The 18,695-nt window shown below is 42.3% G+C and overlaps 1 protein-coding gene across 1 annotated transcript in view; it reads right to left on the bottom strand.

The window, feature by feature from the left end:
• Positions 1 to 1,692: 1,692 nt before the first annotated feature.
• BBS4 (Bardet-Biedl syndrome 4) overlaps positions 1,693 to 18,695 on the bottom strand; it is a 48,192-nt gene continuing 31,189 nt past the window's right edge. Inside the window, exons 6-16 of the mRNA XM_008072879.2 lie at positions 17,616 to 17,688; positions 14,997 to 15,050; positions 12,107 to 12,234; positions 8,940 to 8,994; positions 7,598 to 7,666; positions 6,036 to 6,188; positions 5,763 to 5,934; positions 3,895 to 3,964; positions 3,179 to 3,320; positions 2,430 to 2,631; positions 1,693 to 1,879 (exon numbers count right to left, since the gene is read on the bottom strand). Of these exons, the coding sequence (XP_008071070.1) occupies positions 1,770 to 1,879; positions 2,430 to 2,631; positions 3,179 to 3,320; positions 3,895 to 3,964; positions 5,763 to 5,934; positions 6,036 to 6,188; positions 7,598 to 7,666; positions 8,940 to 8,994; positions 12,107 to 12,234; positions 14,997 to 15,050; positions 17,616 to 17,688 (1,228 nt within the window). The 3' untranslated portion in view covers positions 1,693 to 1,769. The remainder of the gene's footprint in view (positions 1,880 to 2,429; positions 2,632 to 3,178; positions 3,321 to 3,894; positions 3,965 to 5,762; positions 5,935 to 6,035; positions 6,189 to 7,597; positions 7,667 to 8,939; positions 8,995 to 12,106; positions 12,235 to 14,996; positions 15,051 to 17,615; positions 17,689 to 18,695) is intronic.

Genomic DNA, 18,695 nt, shown 5'->3' with positions numbered 1-18,695 from the left:
ACTTGGAAAAGCTGAGGCAGAAGGACCACTGAGGCCCATGGGGCAGGTTGACGCTGGCCGTGAGTGTGCCACTGCACCCCTGCCTGGGTGATGTAGTGAGATTTCAACTCCAACTTTAAAAAAAAAAGAGTAGATCAGTTTCCTACCTTCAAATTAGATAATTCTGGCTAGGCACGGCGGCTCATGCCTGTAATCTCAGCACTCTGGGCGGCTAAGGCAGAAAGACTGCTTGAGCCCAGGAGTTTGAGACCAGTTTGGGAAACACAGTGAGACCTCAGGCATGGTGGCATGTGCCTGGAATCCCAGCCACCTGGGAGGCTGAGGCAGAAGGATCACCTGAGCCTAGGAAGTGGAGGCAGTGGTAAGCTGTGATCATGCCACTGTACTCCAGCTTGGGTGACAGAGTGAGACCACATCTCAAAAAAATAAATAAATAAAAACAAAAAAATTATAGTGATTATGTGTAAAATGGGGACTGACCCTCAGTAAGCAAACTGCCAGCCTGCCACCTGTCAGGGCAGCAGCAGTGGCCATGTGGCGCCAAGGGGGAACCTGATCCTGAGGCTCCTCTGGTTTCAAACTAGACCTATAAACAGGCAAGACAGGACTCGATCCTGGGCTCTTTAAGAGGCTTTTATTGTGATCTCTTATTTTTATCCCTAAATAACAACGTTCCTCAAAGGAATAATGATGCAAAGTATGTATTCTAAAAAGGACATATAATGTATTGATAGCATCCAATCAGTGGTCATCATTGATTACCTTGTAATAAGAAGCTCTGTTTTTTTTTTGAGTTGGAGTCTCACTCCGTCGCCCAGACTGGAGTGCAGTGGCCGCTCCCGGCCACCGCACCCTCGACCTGCTGGGTTCCGGCGATCCTTCCGCCTCAGCCTTCCAAGTAGCTGGAACTACAGGCGTGCGCTACCACACCCGGCTAATTTTTTGATTTATTATAGAGATAAGGTCTCGCCAAGTTGCCCAGGCGGGTCTCGAACCTGTGGGCTCAGACAATCCACTCACCTCGGCCTCCCAAGGCGCGGGATTACAGACTGAGCCACCAAGCCCGGCCTCTTTTTTTTTTTTTTAATTCTTGGTGCTGATACCAGACCAGCCCTTGGCTCCTACTTCTTATACTGACATGATCTGGCTTCTAGACTCTGACCCCTCTCAAGGACAAAACATAGGGATTCCCTCTGGGCAAATGCAGCTGAGATACTCACCAGCCTGGGTTTCAACTTAGCTATTTTTCCTTATTTTTTTCTTTTAAATTTAGACTATTAAAGGTAAATTATTAAGGAGATCTGTTTGCCTTGGAGACTAACATACCCCAGAGTCGAAGGATCGCCCAGTTAAGCCGAGGCTTCATCACCACAGGGCGCTGAGCAGAAAGGTCTGTCTCAGCCTTTCCTTGCTCAGAGAAAGAGTTGGTCAGCCAGGAGGTGAAGTCCTTGTAAAAGCAAACGGCACAGCATGCCTTCCTGACTTGGAGCTATATACATGGAGCCTCAAGCCTTGCTCCTGTTTCTTAAGGGAACTGTGTTGTCCTCTCCCTACCTCCTGGCTTGTGGGGCCCACAGAGGACACCCTACCCAAGTGCTGGCAGGCAGAGTCGAAGGCTCCTCACAGGCGCCTCATGAACCTCAGCACACACCCTGAATTTGATGTTTTCAGTTCTGTGTTGCTGGCCTCCATTCTGTCTGTGCCATGTGACTTTTCTTAATCCAGGACATCTTTGCCCAAGGAACTCCTACTCTGGGATCATCCTGCTCTTATTTTTCTCTTGTCTGTGCTGAGGTTTCAGTTGGGCTTGCTTCCACAGCAGGCTCTGGCTCCAGAGGGAGAGATGGCGGCTTTGTAAGCTGAGATGTTCCTCCAGCACCTGGTAGCAAAATAAACAGCTTGAATCTTCAGTTCCACAATGCTAGAAGAAATCATTATTTTTGCTGTTCAATTTCAAGAGGAAACCCCACATTTTCTGGGACTAGTGGAAATGTCACACTGGTCAGCTACGAGGGAAGACCATAACTGAAGAAATAAAGCAACAGTTAAGTTTGCCTTCAATGAGTCACTGAAAGAAATCTTTTAATTACTTACACCATGCCAACTTATGATAAAGCAATGAAAATTAAATGGAGACTGCATAGTAGAATGTACTTAAAACATATTTCTAAACTTGCAAATTGTAGAGACCAGTGTGCTGCCATTCATCTAAGCCTGCTACTAGCAGTTACCTATGACATACCTTATCTGAAGGAAATAAGTACCAATGTGGCCACTCTACAGTTTTTCTTCCCCCTTATGGCCAATACTATGTTGGACGTGTTATGAGTCTAAAGAGCACAAGACTCACTCAAAACTGTAATCTCTTTGCTAACACATGTGGCTTATACCTGCTAGGGTTTTCTTCCCAGAGTTCTGAATAGTCTTACCTAAGGGGAGCTTCCTGTATGCAGCTGCTGAAGACATTGCCTGTCCTAGAGCTTGATTAGAGCCCAGAGGCTGCTGGAAACTGGCAGGCTTGCTGGTTGAAGTAGTCCGGTGCTTTGATTTGGGATCTTTAACTGGTTTAGTCCAGATCAGTGCCTCCCCAACCTGGAGAGCCGCTCCCAACTTCTGAGCCATCTCCACCATCTTGTGCCCACAAAGGAAGAAAAAAAGTCCAATGCTTGACTGTCAGTGACAAGCCAGCCCACCTCTTCTTTGGTCTTCTGCCAGGGAGGTTTTGCTGAAATAGTGTCTGCTGGTAGTAGCATTTGAGGTAGGAATGCTTGTCACGAGGAAAGCATTCTCCAACAGCAGAAAATGTAGACTGCCTCTAGTGGATGGCAAGGGGGCTCACACAGGATCTCAAAACCCAACAATTCAATTTTGGTACATTTTTGGGCTAAACTCTGCCTTTCCTAGATGAAGGGAAGTGGGAGGAAGCTACAAAGAGATACAGACCTCAACTTCGATGAGTTGTATTAGCAATAGACAACTCAGTAAGCCTGAATTTCCTTTTTATTATTCTAGGAAAGTCTTTCTCAGGCTGTTATTAATTGATGAACTCATGCTGCCAGACACATCAAAGCCCATAGAGCCATGAGCCTATAATGCCTTGCATTTGTATTATTTGAGCTTAATCCAAAAGACTCCTAACAGCTTGCTTGTGACTCCTGGGAGTTAATAAAAGACATACCTCAGGGTCAAATTCCAGAGAGCTGTTGTCCTTGAGTAGGATGACTTTCTTCTCCATCTCCTGATACTGGGCCAGGGCACCCCTCTTCTCACCCTGGTTGTACAGCAGCACAGCGTAGTTCAAGTTGACTAAAGGGTTACACCTGTGGCAGACAGACAGGGACTTTTTGGAGCTGGGGCTCTGTAACAAATGGTCATTTAGAGAGCCTTCTCACTGCACAAAACAAAACAAAACTGGGTAAGTAGAGGTTTCTCCATTATGCAGCAGGGGAGGAGCACACGTGCTGAACCTGTGGAGGAGAATCAAGGAACTAACTGCCCAACCAGCCAAGCAGGTAAAAGCAGGTCTGACATCTCAAGGGTCAACAGAGATCACCATGGCCAGGGATGAAAAAGCGATCTCTGTCTTGCTGTCTAGCAGATGCCAGAGGAATAAATCCTGGAAGCGTCAAACTTATCTTCAATTAAGCCGAGTCCACAGTCTCATCTGATATTCCAGCTAGCCCATGGCTATCGGCAATCCAAGCCCACGCCCAGCTCTGGCTTTCTCTGGCTTCCTGACTATTAAACTTGAGACTGAAAACATTTTCTCAGAAAGTGTCAATTCTTGCTGAGCCACCATGTGCACAGGAACCACATCCTTCATGCTCGTGCCTGCTGTGTACATAGGCCAGGAGACCAGCCCTCCTCAGTACCATTCCCGACAAAGCAGCTTACTTGTCCAGGCGGACTGCTTCTGCGTAGGCTCTCTTGGCATTCTCTACATCCTCCAGATTGGTCAAAGCCACTGCAATAAAGAAAGTGAGCACTGCAGCTAGAGAGCTCAGCTAAGAAGACAAGAGGAATACTTCAGGATTGCCCCCATACCGAACTCCTTCTTCATCCTCTCGGCTCACAGCACCATAGTTGACCCAGTCATTCAGCTTATATACCTGGTGCAATATTCAATATCCTTCTCCATAGTCAGTTGCCAAGTTCTGTGCACCCTATTTTTGCAGTTTCTTTTCTGACACTGCCCTTGTTCAGGCCCAAGGAGTTTCCACCTTTCCATTTTTTTCCCCAGTGGCAATGTCCCCATCTGCCTTCATTCCACTTCTACGATGCCACCAGGTATCCCACTGACTCACAAATCAATCTGACCATGTCACCATCCTATTTACAAATCCTCACTGGCTCCCCATCACCTACAACCATAATCTTTAAACTTTTATTTAGCAACATAACACCCCCTACCCTTTTAAATCAGTATTTCCTTGATGCCTAATATATAAAACAAACAAAAACAGCTTTTTAGAAGCCCTGCCCCCTCCAGCTCCACCAGCTATTCAACTAAGAGCAGATCTAGGGACACAGTTAGACAAACCCGGCCTCTAAGATGAAGTCTAAAGTCCTTGCACTGTAATCATGGCCCTCCATAATGTGACCCCAACTGTCCTTCCTGACTCATCTCTCACCATGTTCTCTAACACTCTTGCCCACTAACTACAAGAGACACTGCAGTTTCATGGTCTTGTATCTTTGTGCACAGTGGTTTCTCAGCCATCCTGAACTGTACCACGCTAGCTTGTCCTTTGGGATCCAGCGTGAATGCTGCCTCTACCCTGTCAAGTTAGAATCACTGCTTATGTCTTGCATCATGGCTGTTTACATTCCACTTCCCATTAAGATGGTCTCTGTATTCAGGCAAGCTCAAACAATCACCAATACATTGCTTTTGCAAGTTTTCTCATATAAATAAGGACCCCATAGTAAGGGCCAAAAAAACCCCACCAAAGACTACTGTTAATGAGGACATGCAAACTGCTTTTGGGCTTACATTTAGTAAGTTTAGTATACGGAAATAATATTCCCTGGAAATAATATTTAGTTAGTACTTTTAAATTAAATGGTTTTATATATAATGTTTAAAGTGTTTGATTATAACTTATTTTTGTGATCAATTTTAGTATTTACACGGCATAAAATGGAGCTTCAGGAATGACACCTCATTCTATATAAAATTATACTCAGAGGAGAAAAGGGTTTCAATATAAAGTAGCTTGATGTGGAACTACCACCTAGGGACCAATTAGAGTAAAAACAACAATATTGATAATAAGAGACCGATTATGTAACCAAAACAAAACTGATAGTTTTCAAAAACCAGTATTTCAACAAAAACAACACTATTCACTGAGTGTTTAATCATGTAATCCACATCAACTCTAGGTATACACAGTAAGTAGAGTGGCAGGATCCCTCCCAATGCCCAAACTCTGAACACTCACTGTCTGAACTCAATGTATATATAAATGAATTGTCAAGCCAAGAGGAAAAAATTGGGAAAAGGTGAACGAGGGATGAACTTGATTTAACCTGTTGGCTTCGGAGTGAAATTCTCCCAGGTTAGAAGCAACCAGTTACTTTGTCATATTTTTGTTTTATGTTCTTCAAGCTCGAGGATAGTAACCCAGATTCCTGCATTCCTATAGGATCTCCAAGGGAACAGCTCCTATGGGACACTTAGCCCCTGACCTCCTATAATTCCCATCCATTTTTCCCTCATGACAAACCGTGGGGAGGGGTTCCACATAAATGTCTCTTACCAGCCAAGAGCATGTAGAGCTCCCCCATCTTTGGCTGGAAGTTGATGGCTGCACTGAGAAAATGAAAAGCGGATGCATACTGCTGCATGGTCAAGTGCACAAGGCCCAAGTTATACAGAATCTTCCAGTCGAAGGGTGCTAAGTAGTTGGCTCGTTTCAGGCAGCTGATGGCCTGTGGGAGAGAGGGGGCACTCAATGAAGGGGTAGAGCAAGCTAGGTAGACCCAATAAGCACATGTATGAACACAAACAAGGAACATGAGGGGACACTCACTGCCACGTATTTCTTCTTGCCAAAGAAACACATTCCAATATTATTCCAGAGCGGAGGACTTTCTGGAGCAGCACAAGCTACAATTCGGTATTTGGTGAGAGCAACATCAAAATCCCCATGGGTCTGCATCATGCTGCCTGCTGCCAAGATAGCCTGAAAACGTGGCAAATTAGAAAGCAATTCCGTCATTCCGAAAGGTTGGAGCAGTAAGGTAGCCAAGGTAGCCTTCCTGAGTGCAGACACTCAGCAGGCCCGTCAGCATAGATGGGACTGAGAATTTCTCCCAAGGACAAAAATAACACATCCAAACCACCGGGACAAATGCTCTTGAACAGAACCCTCACACCACACATCCTTGGCAAAGCACACACAAAAAAGATATAATGTCACTGGTTTCATTCATTATATCCATTCCCTAATTCTAGCCAGGAAAGTCAGTATTTCAGAGTGAATACCAGGGTCCTTTAAGTAAGAGCCCCTTTAGTCTGTTCTCTGCAGCCCCTACTAGGTGCACTGAGCGCTCTAGATACCTCAGATATACCTGTCCCAAAGGTACAGAGAGCTCTTTTTGCCACAGAACAGAAGGTGAGACAGCTTTAGGCCTCATCGACCTCTCTAATGAAAGGAAAAGTGACAAGACGTGGAACCAACAGTCAGACTACTATGGCTTCCTGAATCAAGTTTGTGAGTTTGTGTCCTTCAATAAACAGCCTGTCTTACTGCATCTCCCTCAATTATATTCATCCATTTGATGCTATTTCTTCTTATCCCAGAGCCACATCTAAACAAAAGTTGTAATCTCAAATTTATTAGGAATCTCTAGAAATCATTTTACCAGAATTATTATTATTATTCTTTTAGAGACAAGTTCTCATTCTGTTGCCCAGGCTGGAGTACAGTGGCACAATCATGGCTCACCGTAGCCTCCAACTCCTGGGCTCAAGTGATCCTCCCTCCTCAGCCTTTCAAATAGCTAGGACTACAAGCATATGCCACCATACTCAGCTAATTTTTAAATTTTTTTTGTAAAGACAAGGTCTTGCTATGTTGCCCAGGCTGGTCTTGAACTCCTGTACTTGAGCAATCCTCCTGCCTCAACTTCCCAAAGTGCTGGAATTACAAGTGTGAACCACTGCACCCAGTAAAATTATTTTTGATAATAGCTGTGGAGGTTGCTAATTTCTTAAGTAACACATAAGCAATAATAAGAATGACTTATTTGACCCGCCTGGGCAACTTGGCGAGACCTCATCTCTACAATAAATCAAAAATTAGCCAGGTGTGGTAGTGCATGCCTATAGTTCCGCTACTTGGAAGGCTGAGGTGGAAGGATCGCCGGAGCCCAGCAGGTCCCACTGCACTCCAATCTGGGTGACAGAGTGAGACTCCAACTCAAAAAAAAAAAAAAAAAGAATTGCTTATTTATAATTTTTCTAAGAAAAGGGTAATTTCTCAGGTATTCACAATGAAGAAGCTATTCCCTTGCTTTCCAGGATCAGATCACCTCCAGGAGCAATGGGGCCATCTATGTGAAGGTTCTGGGGTTTCACAGCCCACAATACCTTGTAGTTGGTAGGGTCATAAGTCAGTGCATTTCCAAGATGTTCAAATGCCTTCTGGTAAATGCCGAGCTTGGGAAAAAAGCAAACCAGAGAATTTACATCGGAGGGTAGATGATAGTTAAAAAGTCTGGCCAACCACACTCAGAACAGAAATGCCTGCCTTTTATGAGTTTTTGCAACAACAAAATGTACAGAATTACAGTTACCAGACAGAGAAAGAAAACTAAAAATCCCCACATTTATGGTTTTCCTCCTATTTTGTTGGTCTGTCTTCTGATAAGGTCAAAGTATCTATCTGCCAGGAACCATCTCTGCCCCACTAGTGCTGTTCCATATGAGGAAAGAGGCTGGTTAGCCTCATCTCCCTTGGGGCCAACCGCCCAAGCCAAAGCCCAGGAAGACCCTGGGTTAAGCTCCTGATTCCTTTTAAAGAAAAATAAAATAGGCTGAGTGCAGTGGCTCACACCTATAATCCCAGCACTTTAGAAGGTTGAGGTGAGAGGATTGCCCGTGCCCATGGGTTCAAGACCAGCCTGGGCAACTTGGCGAGCCCTCATCTCTACTATAAATAAAAAAATGTGGTGGCGCATGCCTGTAGTTCCAGCTATTTGGAAAGCTTAGGCAGAAGGATCGCCTGAACCCAGCAGGTCAAGGCTGTGGTGGCCATGAGCATACCACTTCACTCCAGCCTGGGCGACAGAGTGAGACTCCAACTCAAAAAAAAAAGAAAGAAAGAAAAGAAAAATAAAATAGACATAAAAGTCACCATAGAGGAAGAGCTGGAGGCAGAATCAGTTGAACAAGGAAATTGGGATGGGGGGAGAAGGCCCCTCAGGGATCTCTGGCCCTGGGTCCTCGGACTGATACAGAGAAGCAAGAGAACTAAAAGAATCCCATTTATACTCAGGAATGTGGAGTGGAGAAGAGACTTCTTATTCTACATAAGGTATGCTCTGCCCTCTCTCTTTCCCATAAGACCCCGCCTGGAATGAAAGAGCAAAAGAAATGGCTTTGCCCCAAGGCCCTAGGAAGTGTTACTGTGTAGCCCAATTTCTTCCCCCCAACAACAAAATAATAGCCCCCATGACCAGTTAATTCTCATATACGCTCTTCTCTCCATTAGAGAAGAATTACAATTGCACTAGGCTATAAGAGAATTACTTCCTATTAAGAAATTAAGTTAATTTCTTTAGCAGAGTGTCAGATAGAGAGGGGAAGGTGCATGTGCTTCCTATGACCTTTAGAAAAATGTGTTAAATATCAAAACGCAGGAAAATCACTATACACACAAACCCACAAGTACATCTAACAACAATGCATGACTGAGAAGAGTTTTCATTACCTGTAAGTAGAGTAATCCTAACGTTGTAAGAAGTTCTGTATTTTCTGGTGAGAACCTGCAACACAGAGATGCTCAGAAGGAAATACTACGTGGATGAGAGACACAGAGATACATGTATAGGAATCTGCCCTTGTGCAACACTTAAGAGACTCCATTGAGCCTCCAACTCCCCATGGAAATCCCTGGAGGCAATCTGGGAATTTCCTTCACAAGTAGGTCATTTCAACCCTGGCTATAGGAGGGATTGGGACTTAGAATCCAGACTCCTTTCTTAGGGCCAAAGTCCTAAGAAAGAACCTATAGAATGTTTTGTGTGACTATCTTGACCACACTGATAAAATTAGAGAATTATACTTTCCAAGTCAGTCTAGAACACACATAGTTTAGCCAGTTCCCTCTTGTGGGATTTTTTTTTCTTTCTATTTTTACTGTGCTCACAATGCCAGGCAGCATAATTTTTTATGTAATTTAGGATCTCAAGGCTCCTAATGCTGTGCTGTGCAAATTAAACAAAAATCCATACTAAATAGCCAAACTAAAGAAGGAGGACACATACCAATCCTGGGAAAGAATTAGCCATTGGCCTTTGGGAGTAAACACTGGCTTAAGTAAAATATTATCTGCAGGCTGGGCACGGTGACTCAAGCCTGTAATCCCAGCACTTTGGAAGGCCAAAGTGAGGATTGCCTGAGTCCAGGGGTTTGAGACTAGCCTGGGCAACTTGGTGAGATCTCATTTCTACAATAAATTTTTTTAAAAATTAGCCAGGCATGGTGGCACATGCCTGTAGTTCCAGCTACCTGGAAGGCAGAGCTTCGACCTGAGCCCAGCTGGTCGAGGCTGCAGCAGGTCGAGGCTGCGGTGGTTGTGAGTGTACCACTGCACTCCAGCCTGGGCAACAGAGTGAGACTCCAACACACAAAAATAAACTAAAATAAAATATTATCTGCCCACTCAATCCCTCACTAATATTTGTCTCTGTCACAAAACCAAAACAACACTGAGTTGAGATGATGTGACTACAGCAGGGGTCCCCAACTCCCAGGCCAGGGACCGCTGTAAGAACTGGGTCACACAGCAGGAGGTAGGGGGGAGCAAAGCTTCATTTGTATTTACAACCGCTCCCCATCGCTCGCATTACTGTCTGAGCTCTGCCTCCTGTCAGATCAGCGGCAGTACATTATCATATATTACAATGTACTAATAACATACATAAATGTAATGCACTTGAATCATCCCGAAGCCACACACCCCCACCAGTCCTCTGGTAATTCCTCTGGTTCTGGCAGCATCTATTCCCCCACCACATGACTACCCCCTCCCAAACTGAGGGTCATGAATAATGGTCTATCTTCTCAGTGAGGCTCCAGATTTTCAGCTGTCTTCATTTCAACCATGGGAAATTTAGTAATTTAAGTACTTGACCAGTCATTAGAAGAATGTTTCGGCTGGATTCGGTGGCTCAGCCAGTAATTCTAGCACTTTAGAGGCCGAGGCAAGTGGATTGCCCAAGCCCACGGGTTCGAGACCAGCCCGGGCAACTTGACAACACCTCGCCTCTACAATAAATAAATAAAAAATCAGCCGGGCATGGTAAAAAAAAAAGAAGAAGAAGAAGGAGAAGAACGTTCCCTCTTGAGATTTGTGTATGCTAATCTCAGAGCCAATTTTTAGAAGGCAGAGGTCAGGGATCAGGGTTACAACCCAGTATCACAAAGGCACTTAACATGTGTTACACTGCTCCTTACTACCTGCCCATATAAATAGCCTCTTTTTTTTTTTTTTTTAAGTTGGAGTCTCACTCCATTGCCCAGGCTAGAGTGCAGTGGCAAGTTCATGGCCACCGCAGCCTCCACCCGCTTGGCTCAGGCCATCCTTCTGCCTCAGCCTTCCAAGTAACCAGAACTACAGGCGCATGCTACCACATCCAGCTAGTTTTTTGATTTATTGTAGAGACAAGGTCTCACCAAATTGCCCAGGCTGGTCTCGAACCCCTGGGCTAGTCTCGAATCCCTGGGCTCAGGCAATTCTCTCACCTCGGTCTCCCAATGTTCTGGGATTACAGGCTGAGCCACCGCACCCAACCTATAAACAGCCTCTTTATGACAAAGGTCTCTTTTGCAGCTTAACAAACCAAGGGATTTTTCTGTCTTTTTAGACACAAATGTAGTTGAAGAAAATTAAAAAGCAGTGTTTTCTGACATAACCAGAAAATTTACTACCAGGGTAGAAGACAAAGGTAATTAATAAATTCATAAACATCTAAATTTAGTTCAGAGTCTAATTATTAGGAATAGTAGGCATTAACCAGAGACCAGACAGTCAATTACGTGACCAAACAGATTAGATACTTAAAGCATCCCACTTAAAAGAAACAAGACAAATCCCTATACAGAAAAGATAAGATAGCATGGGTCTCTAGAGAGGAAACATGAAACACCATCACAAGAAAGCCAATCAGTTCCATTATCTACAGGAGTTTGTATTACTCTTGTGATTTAAAAAAAAAAAAAAACAGGATACTGGTTTCATGCTACTTAGGCCAGATGTTTATTTCTGAACCAGGAGATTTCTGTCCCTAACAATATCTCTGATAACACAAAATCTGTTGTTAATGTATAAAACAAAATGGCAGGCTGTCAGGAGACCTCAAGATCTGTTCTTTCCTTTCTCCTTAGTGCATGTCTGCCTACTTACCTTGCAGCTATCACCTGATTAATTTTGAACCATGGAATGTGAGCAGGAAAAATTGTTATTAGAAATGGGTGCAATTTCTGGTCATTTAAAATGTATTACCAGATGCTTATTCCATACTTAGCTTCCCCCCCACCATCGCCTGGAACATGGGTGTTACAGTTCAGCTTCAACCATGCAGGTGAAGACAACAGTCTAAGAAATGATGAGTTAACAAGGAAGGAACTTGGATCCCCGGTTGACCCTGTGGAACAGAGCTGCCCAGCTAACCTTGAGCAGCCATCCTGATAGGTGAGAAAGAAACAATCTACTGAAGCCATTGGGAGCTCTTAAACTAAACCTCAGCTTAACTTTTACTCTAACTCAAACAACTAATAATCACAAACATATTCTTTCGCTTAGGCTTGAAAGTTCATATATACACTTGATGATTTTTAGTTTCTCATTGTTCTAAAGGAAACATACATACTTACTCCACTGCTTTCTTGTAGATTTCGATGGCCTTGTCCAAGTCTCCCTCCAGCAAGTGGATCTTCCCCAACATTACATAAGTCAGATCATGCCTATTAAGATGTAGGGCACTGTGCAACTGTTCTTGTGCCTGATAAGTATGATAGAGCAAAGAAAACCAAATCACCACCACCGAAAGAAAAACAGCTTCATATGGCTAATGTAAAGATATGGCTCTCATCGTACTGATGTAGGAACATCACATTTCAGCTAATATCTCCCCCTTACCCAAAGACCACAATATACCAAAACTGTCCTTGTGGAAGGACAGCTGGGACATCTGCTTCAGGTGTGAATTTATACAAAAGTATTAATCTTTCTGAATGTTTTCTGCTTGACATTCGCACCTACAGCATACTTCATAAGTCAAAGGGGACATCAGAGCGGGGTATGGTGACTCACACCTGTAATCCCAGCCCTTTGAGAGGCCAAGGCAGAAGGATCACTTGAGCCTAAGAGTTCAAGACCAGCCTAGGCAACATAGCAAGACCTCGTCACTACAAAAAAAATTAAAAACTTAGCCAGGCATCGTTGCATGCGCCTATAGTCCCAACTACTTGGGAGGCTGAGACGGGAGGATCACCTGAGCCCAGGTGGTTGAGGCTGTGATGAGCCGTGATCAAGCCACTGCACTCCAACCTGGATGACAGAGAGACTCAACCTCAAAAAAAAAAAAGGAGAAGGGGACATCATAGTACAGTGCAGAGTGCTGCACTAAACCCAGTCTCAGCCGGGCATAGTGGCACACGCCTGTAGTTCCAGCTACTTGGAAGGCTGAGGTGAAAGGATCGCCTGAGCCCAGCAAGTTGAGGCTGCGGTGGCCATGAGCATGCCACTGTACTCCACCCTAGCCTGGGCAACAGTGACACTCCAACTCAAAACAAACAAACAAACAAAAAAACTCAGTCCCAGCTGCACTGCTGACCAATTGCACAACCTCCCCCAGGGTGAGTCTTGTTTTTTCCCACCAATATGATAAATGAATGAACAGATTGTTCTCATTTATTCACCCAACAAGTATTCATTGAGTGCTTGCTGTTCTAGGTTCTAGGTGCTAGGTATATTGGAATTAATGAAACAAACTTCTTGCTCTGGAAGAGCTAACATCCTAGGAGATAAACAAAAGGGCTTTGTTCAGTCATTCACTGATTCAATAAGTATTTATATAAATGACAGGCACTGTATTTGCTTAGCCTTCTGGCTTTACAGTAAAATCTAAATATAACCCTTCTCCCCAGTACAGATCCAACCAAGACTAATCCCTCTTTGCCCCTTGCTTAGAATAATCCTGTAAATAGAAATGTACCTGCTCAAAATATTCTCTGAAGAGAAAAATCTCCAAACCAAGCATATATGACTGTAGACTCATCCAGCAAACCTAAGAGCCCCAGTAAACATATTTTATTGACACACATTGATTATCTATCTCACAGGAGAAAAAGCTACTCTTACATTGCTGACGTGCAGATATTTTTTCACAGCCATGAGGGATAGATTAAGTTATACCAGTTTGCAAATTGATACAAACTAAACACTGTCAAATGGGTATTAACTCATTTACATGCTCAGTCTTAGTGGCAATGGAGAAAAGAGAATAAAACCTCATAATCATTAAATGGGAGCTCTATGAAGGAAACCACCCAACCCAATCTTTACTAACTTTGAGTTCTCAATTATTATACAGACATTTTATAAATCTGAGTACCAAGGTAAGTCCATATTGTTTTCTCTGATATAAGAGCCTTAACACCTATCACAGCTTAATCACAATGAAATATGAATTCTCATCATGAAAAATAACTAAAAAAATTTAAACTGAAAATTCTCAGAAATTAGATTCACTTAATTTTTTTTTTTTTTTTGAGACAGAGTCTCACTTTGTTGCCGAGAATGGAATGTAGTGGCATTATCACAGCTCACCAGCCTTGACCTCCTGGGCTCAAGCAATCCTTCTGCCTCCATGCCACCATGCCTGGCTAATTTTTAATTTTTTTGTAGAGACAAGGTCTTTACTATATTGCTTAGACTGGTCTCCAACTCCTGAGCTCAAGCAGTCCTCCCGTCTCAGCCTCCAAAGTGCTGAGATTGTAGGCATGAACCACCAGGCTCAGACCCACTTAAAATTTAAAATTAGTTTGAGTTTTTAGCAACCTTAAAAACTCAAATCAACTGCTGCTAGAGCATGAAATAGCTCATATGGTCATGATTACACCTTTAAAACTTAAGAGTTCACTTTTTAATATTTACATTTTAGCAGGGCTCAGTAGCTCAGCCTGTAACCCCGCACTTGGGAGGCTAAGGTGAGTGGATTGCCTGAGCCTGCGGGTTCGAGACCTGCCTGGGCAACTGGGTAAGACCTCATCTCTACAATAAATCAAAAAAAAAATTAGCCGGGCGTGGTAGCGGGCGCCTGTAGTTCCAGCTACTTGGAAGTCTGAGGCAGAAGGATCGCGGGAGCCCAGCAGGTCGAGGCTGCGGTGGCCAGGAGCATGCCACTGCACTCCAGTCTGGGCGACAGAGTGATACTCCAACTAAAAAAAAAAAAAAAATTACATTTTATTAATCATTCTTTTCTATCCTAAAAACTTAAATTGGAGGCAGAGAAAAAGAAAAGAGGAGAAAAGCAATCAGATGCCATTCCCTCATATCACCTCTAAAATTTTTCATTTTCTTGTTAAAAGCAGAAAAAAGCAAATGAATAATGACAAGAGTTAAAATAGGGTTAAATGTATAAAGTCACTGTCAATTTTCACTCTAAAAACTTCTGCAATCACTAGAGGTAATACAAAATCAGCAATGGAATCTCTGTAACAAGTATCCCTCACTGAAATCCATCACTATTTTATAAATTACCTTGTTGAACTGCTTCAGATAAATGTAGCAAACTCCTAGATTATGGCAGATTTCCTACAAAAGAAAGGAAAACAGCTTGGGTGTAATTTCACAGGTAGTATTTGAGTGAAACAGACATCTAGAGATTGTTATTTCTCAGTAAAGTTTAAACCATAAAACATGCACTACAGCAGTTTTTTTTACTAGAGCTCATACTCGAATATATTTATTTCTGCAAAATTAGTTTCTTAATATAAAAAAATAGATTATAAGAAATACAAGAGGAATAAACAAGTGATCTTCCTAAATCTATGTGCTACCCTGGAGTACATACCCAGTCCATTCTCATACCTCTTTTTTCTAAGAGTTGCCCACCACACACTTTGCACCTTCTTTTCAGAAAAGTCTTGCCCACATCCCCTGCTGAAAAGGCTGCTAACCATCACAGTTCCACCCTTAAGGCAAGACTGACAGATACACCTGAGTCCACTGAAGTCTGTTCCCTAGGAATCTGGAATTGGTACGGAGCTAGTCAGTTGCAAGCACTATATTCACTAGGTGATGTGGACTTAAGGACTGAGGACGCCATCTGGAGGCCACTATGTTGGAATATACGTAACTGGAGCCCTTTGCAGAAGTCAGAAAGCTATGTATGGCCCAAAGGTCAAATTCATTCCCTGCCCTTTTTTGTAAATAAAGTTTTATTGGAACACAATCTCAAGCATTTGTTTTTGTATGGCTATTGTGCACTAGAACTGCAGAGTTAAGTAGCTGTAACAGAGACTGTATGAAACTGCAAAACTTAAAATATATACTAACTGGCCCTTTACAAAAAAAAAAAAGTCTGCCAGTCTCTGATCTACAGAAATAAAAAATGAAGCAAAAATGCAGAGTAGCTAATTTGGTTGTTGATAGCTTTCCAGTTCTAGTTCAGTAGAAGACAAATGTTTATCGCCTGATACTATTTTATAGATTCTTTCAAGTTTCTTTTTTTTTTTGAGTTGTCTCACTCTGTTGCCCAGACTGGAGTGCAGTGGCCGCTCCCGGTCACCGCAGCCTCAACATGCTGGGTTCCGGCGATCCTTCCACCTCAGCCTTCCAAGTAGCTGGAACTACAAGCGCGCGCTACCACGCCCGGCTAATTTTTGATTTATTGTAGAGATGCGGTCTCGCTAAGTTGCCCAGGCGGGTCTTGAACCCACGGGCTCAGGCAATCCACTCAGCTCAGCCTCCCAAAGGCACGGGATTACAGGCTGAGACACAGAGCCAGGCTTCAAGTTTCTTTATAATAAGTTTCTCTTTAAAGTAGTTTTAGAGAAGGAGAAAGCAAGGGTAAGGAAATGGATCTTGGGAAACAAATAAGAATCACCCTGTTAGTAGTGGGGATGTGTCCCTATACAAGGAAACATGGACCCCTCAGGCTCAGAGATAACAACCGTTTTAATGTTTTCCAACCTTCCTAAAACAACAACAAAATAGTAATTATTAATTAACTACATACTATACATCAGGCTATATGGGAGGGTGTGTGTGTGTATTTAATTTTCCCAGCAAATCTGTAACATAGTTATAATTTTTCCAATTTTACAAATAAGGAAATTGAACCTCAGAGAGGTTGAGTAGTTTACTTAAAATAGTTAGAAAGTACCAGCACTTTACTTTCCAATGACCAAAAGAAATTTTAAAAAAGAGTCAGCATTGGTTTTTTTTTTTAACTTTTCTCTTTTTAGTTCTCCTCTTCTTCCTTACTAACAGAACCCTGATTTTGTTTAGAATGAAAATGTGGCCAGATTAAGAAATATATTTTCAGGCTTCCTCACAGAAGGAGTAGTTGATATAACATCAGTAAAAGTCTGTTGGAGACTTCTGGGAAAACTGTGCTTTCCTGATATAGTCTCTGTTCTTTTATTCCTCTTCCTTCCTCCCTAGAATGCAGATGTGATTTAAGAGCTGCAGCAGTCATCTTGTAACCATGAGGAAAAACCCTCAGCTTTGCTTTCTTTGGACCACCAAATCAATGTCAGCAGCTACTTACCTGGACTTCCTGTTTCATGAAAATAAAAAATAAACGCGTACTTTGTAAAGTCAACGTTCAGTCAAATTTTCTGTTGCAGTTATACACAATCTCCAACTGATACAAATAGATAATGGAAGGAAAAAATAATCAAAAACTACTCAAAGAAAACTTCCCTGACTCAAAGAAAGACAAGGCTCTTCAGAGTGAAAGAGTCAACTGAGTGTCAAACAAGTGGGAAAAAAAGAAAAATAGGAGAGGGTGGAATAAAAAACACACATACACACACAACTAGATTGCCTATTGCTGACATTTTGGAATTCTGATAATAAAGAAAAAAATACCCAAAATTTCTAGAGAGAAAGTTGAGGTCATCAATAAGAATCAGACTGGAAAGTGGCTGTTCATCAGCAACCTGACTGCTAGAAAACCATGCAGCAATGACTACAGACTGATGAGGAAACAAGCTTTTTGATCCTATACTTAGACAAATCACAAATCAAGCATGAGGATAAAACAAAAACATTTTTTGCATGTAAGAATTCAGAAATAATAAGACAGACATATGATAAGTGGAACAATCAGCATGTTTACTAATAAGAAAGATCTGAAAGTTGCCTACTTACCCAATCTTTCTGGTTAAGTTTAGCTGCTTCATTATATACTTCAGTGGCAGCTTTATGTTTTCCCAAAAGAAATCTGTAGAAGATATATTTTCCGTAATTATTATGTCAAAATTCTGAGAAGCCCCACATTTTACTCATATTTCTTCCAGCAGAGAATTCTGGGAGCTCTTCTCTATGAGCTGGTTTTGCTGGTTTGCTAGCGAGGCTGCCATACACCAACAGCAGAAGTTCTCTTGGTAGGGACTGTGCTGGCAGCTGTTTCTGGGCCTGGTTCTCATTCTACACCAATTTTAGTGAAAGTCTTGTGTAACCTTTTTCCTACCATGTACTATAAATGTTAACCAAAAGGAAACAAGCCAAACAATATACCATGTTAAGCAACAGTTGCCATCATTTATCATCATCCATTAAGGACATGTCCTTCCCTTCCAAGCCCAAGTTTCTTCATAGGGAAAAACTGGGGTCTGTATAAAAACAATGCAGGTATGAATGAAAATGTAGATAAGAAAGTAGAGATGGGAACTCCATGGAACAGAGTACTGGAAAGGGGTTATACCTAATAGTTTACAAAGACTTTGGAGGTTGTTTCCATCTAAGAATCTTCAGCACATTTACTTAACAAATACAGATGCTTCTTGACTTATGATGGTGTTATGTCCAGATGAACTCATCATAAGTTGAAAACATTGTAAGTCAAAAATTAATTTAATACATCTAACCTACTGAACATTATGACTTAGCCTAGCCTCCCTTAAATGAGCTCAGAACATTTACATTAGCTTATAGTCGGGGGGAAAAAAATTATGAAATACCTATTTCATAATAAAGTCTTGAATATCTCATGTAACTTACTTAATACTGTCCTGCAAATGAAAAATAGAATGGCTGTATGTGTACTTGAAGTATGGTTTCTACTGAATGCATATCAACATCACACCTAATCATATAAATTGGAAACATTTTAAGTCAGGAACTGTCTATACTTACTGAAAACTTACTGTGTGTCAATTTTTTTTTTTTTTTTGAGTAGGAATCCCACTCTGTCACCTAGGCTGGAATGTAGTGTGCAGCACACTTATG

This window comes from Carlito syrichta, unplaced genomic scaffold (genome assembly GCF_000164805.1).
Source record: "Carlito syrichta isolate Samal-C Ts95f unplaced genomic scaffold, Tarsius_syrichta-2.0.1 Scaffold115619, whole genome shotgun sequence".
NCBI lineage: Eukaryota > Metazoa > Chordata > Mammalia > Primates > Tarsiidae > Carlito > Carlito syrichta.
Note: the sequence above shows the minus strand (reverse complement) of the source record. Positions and strands in the feature narration are given on the sequence as shown.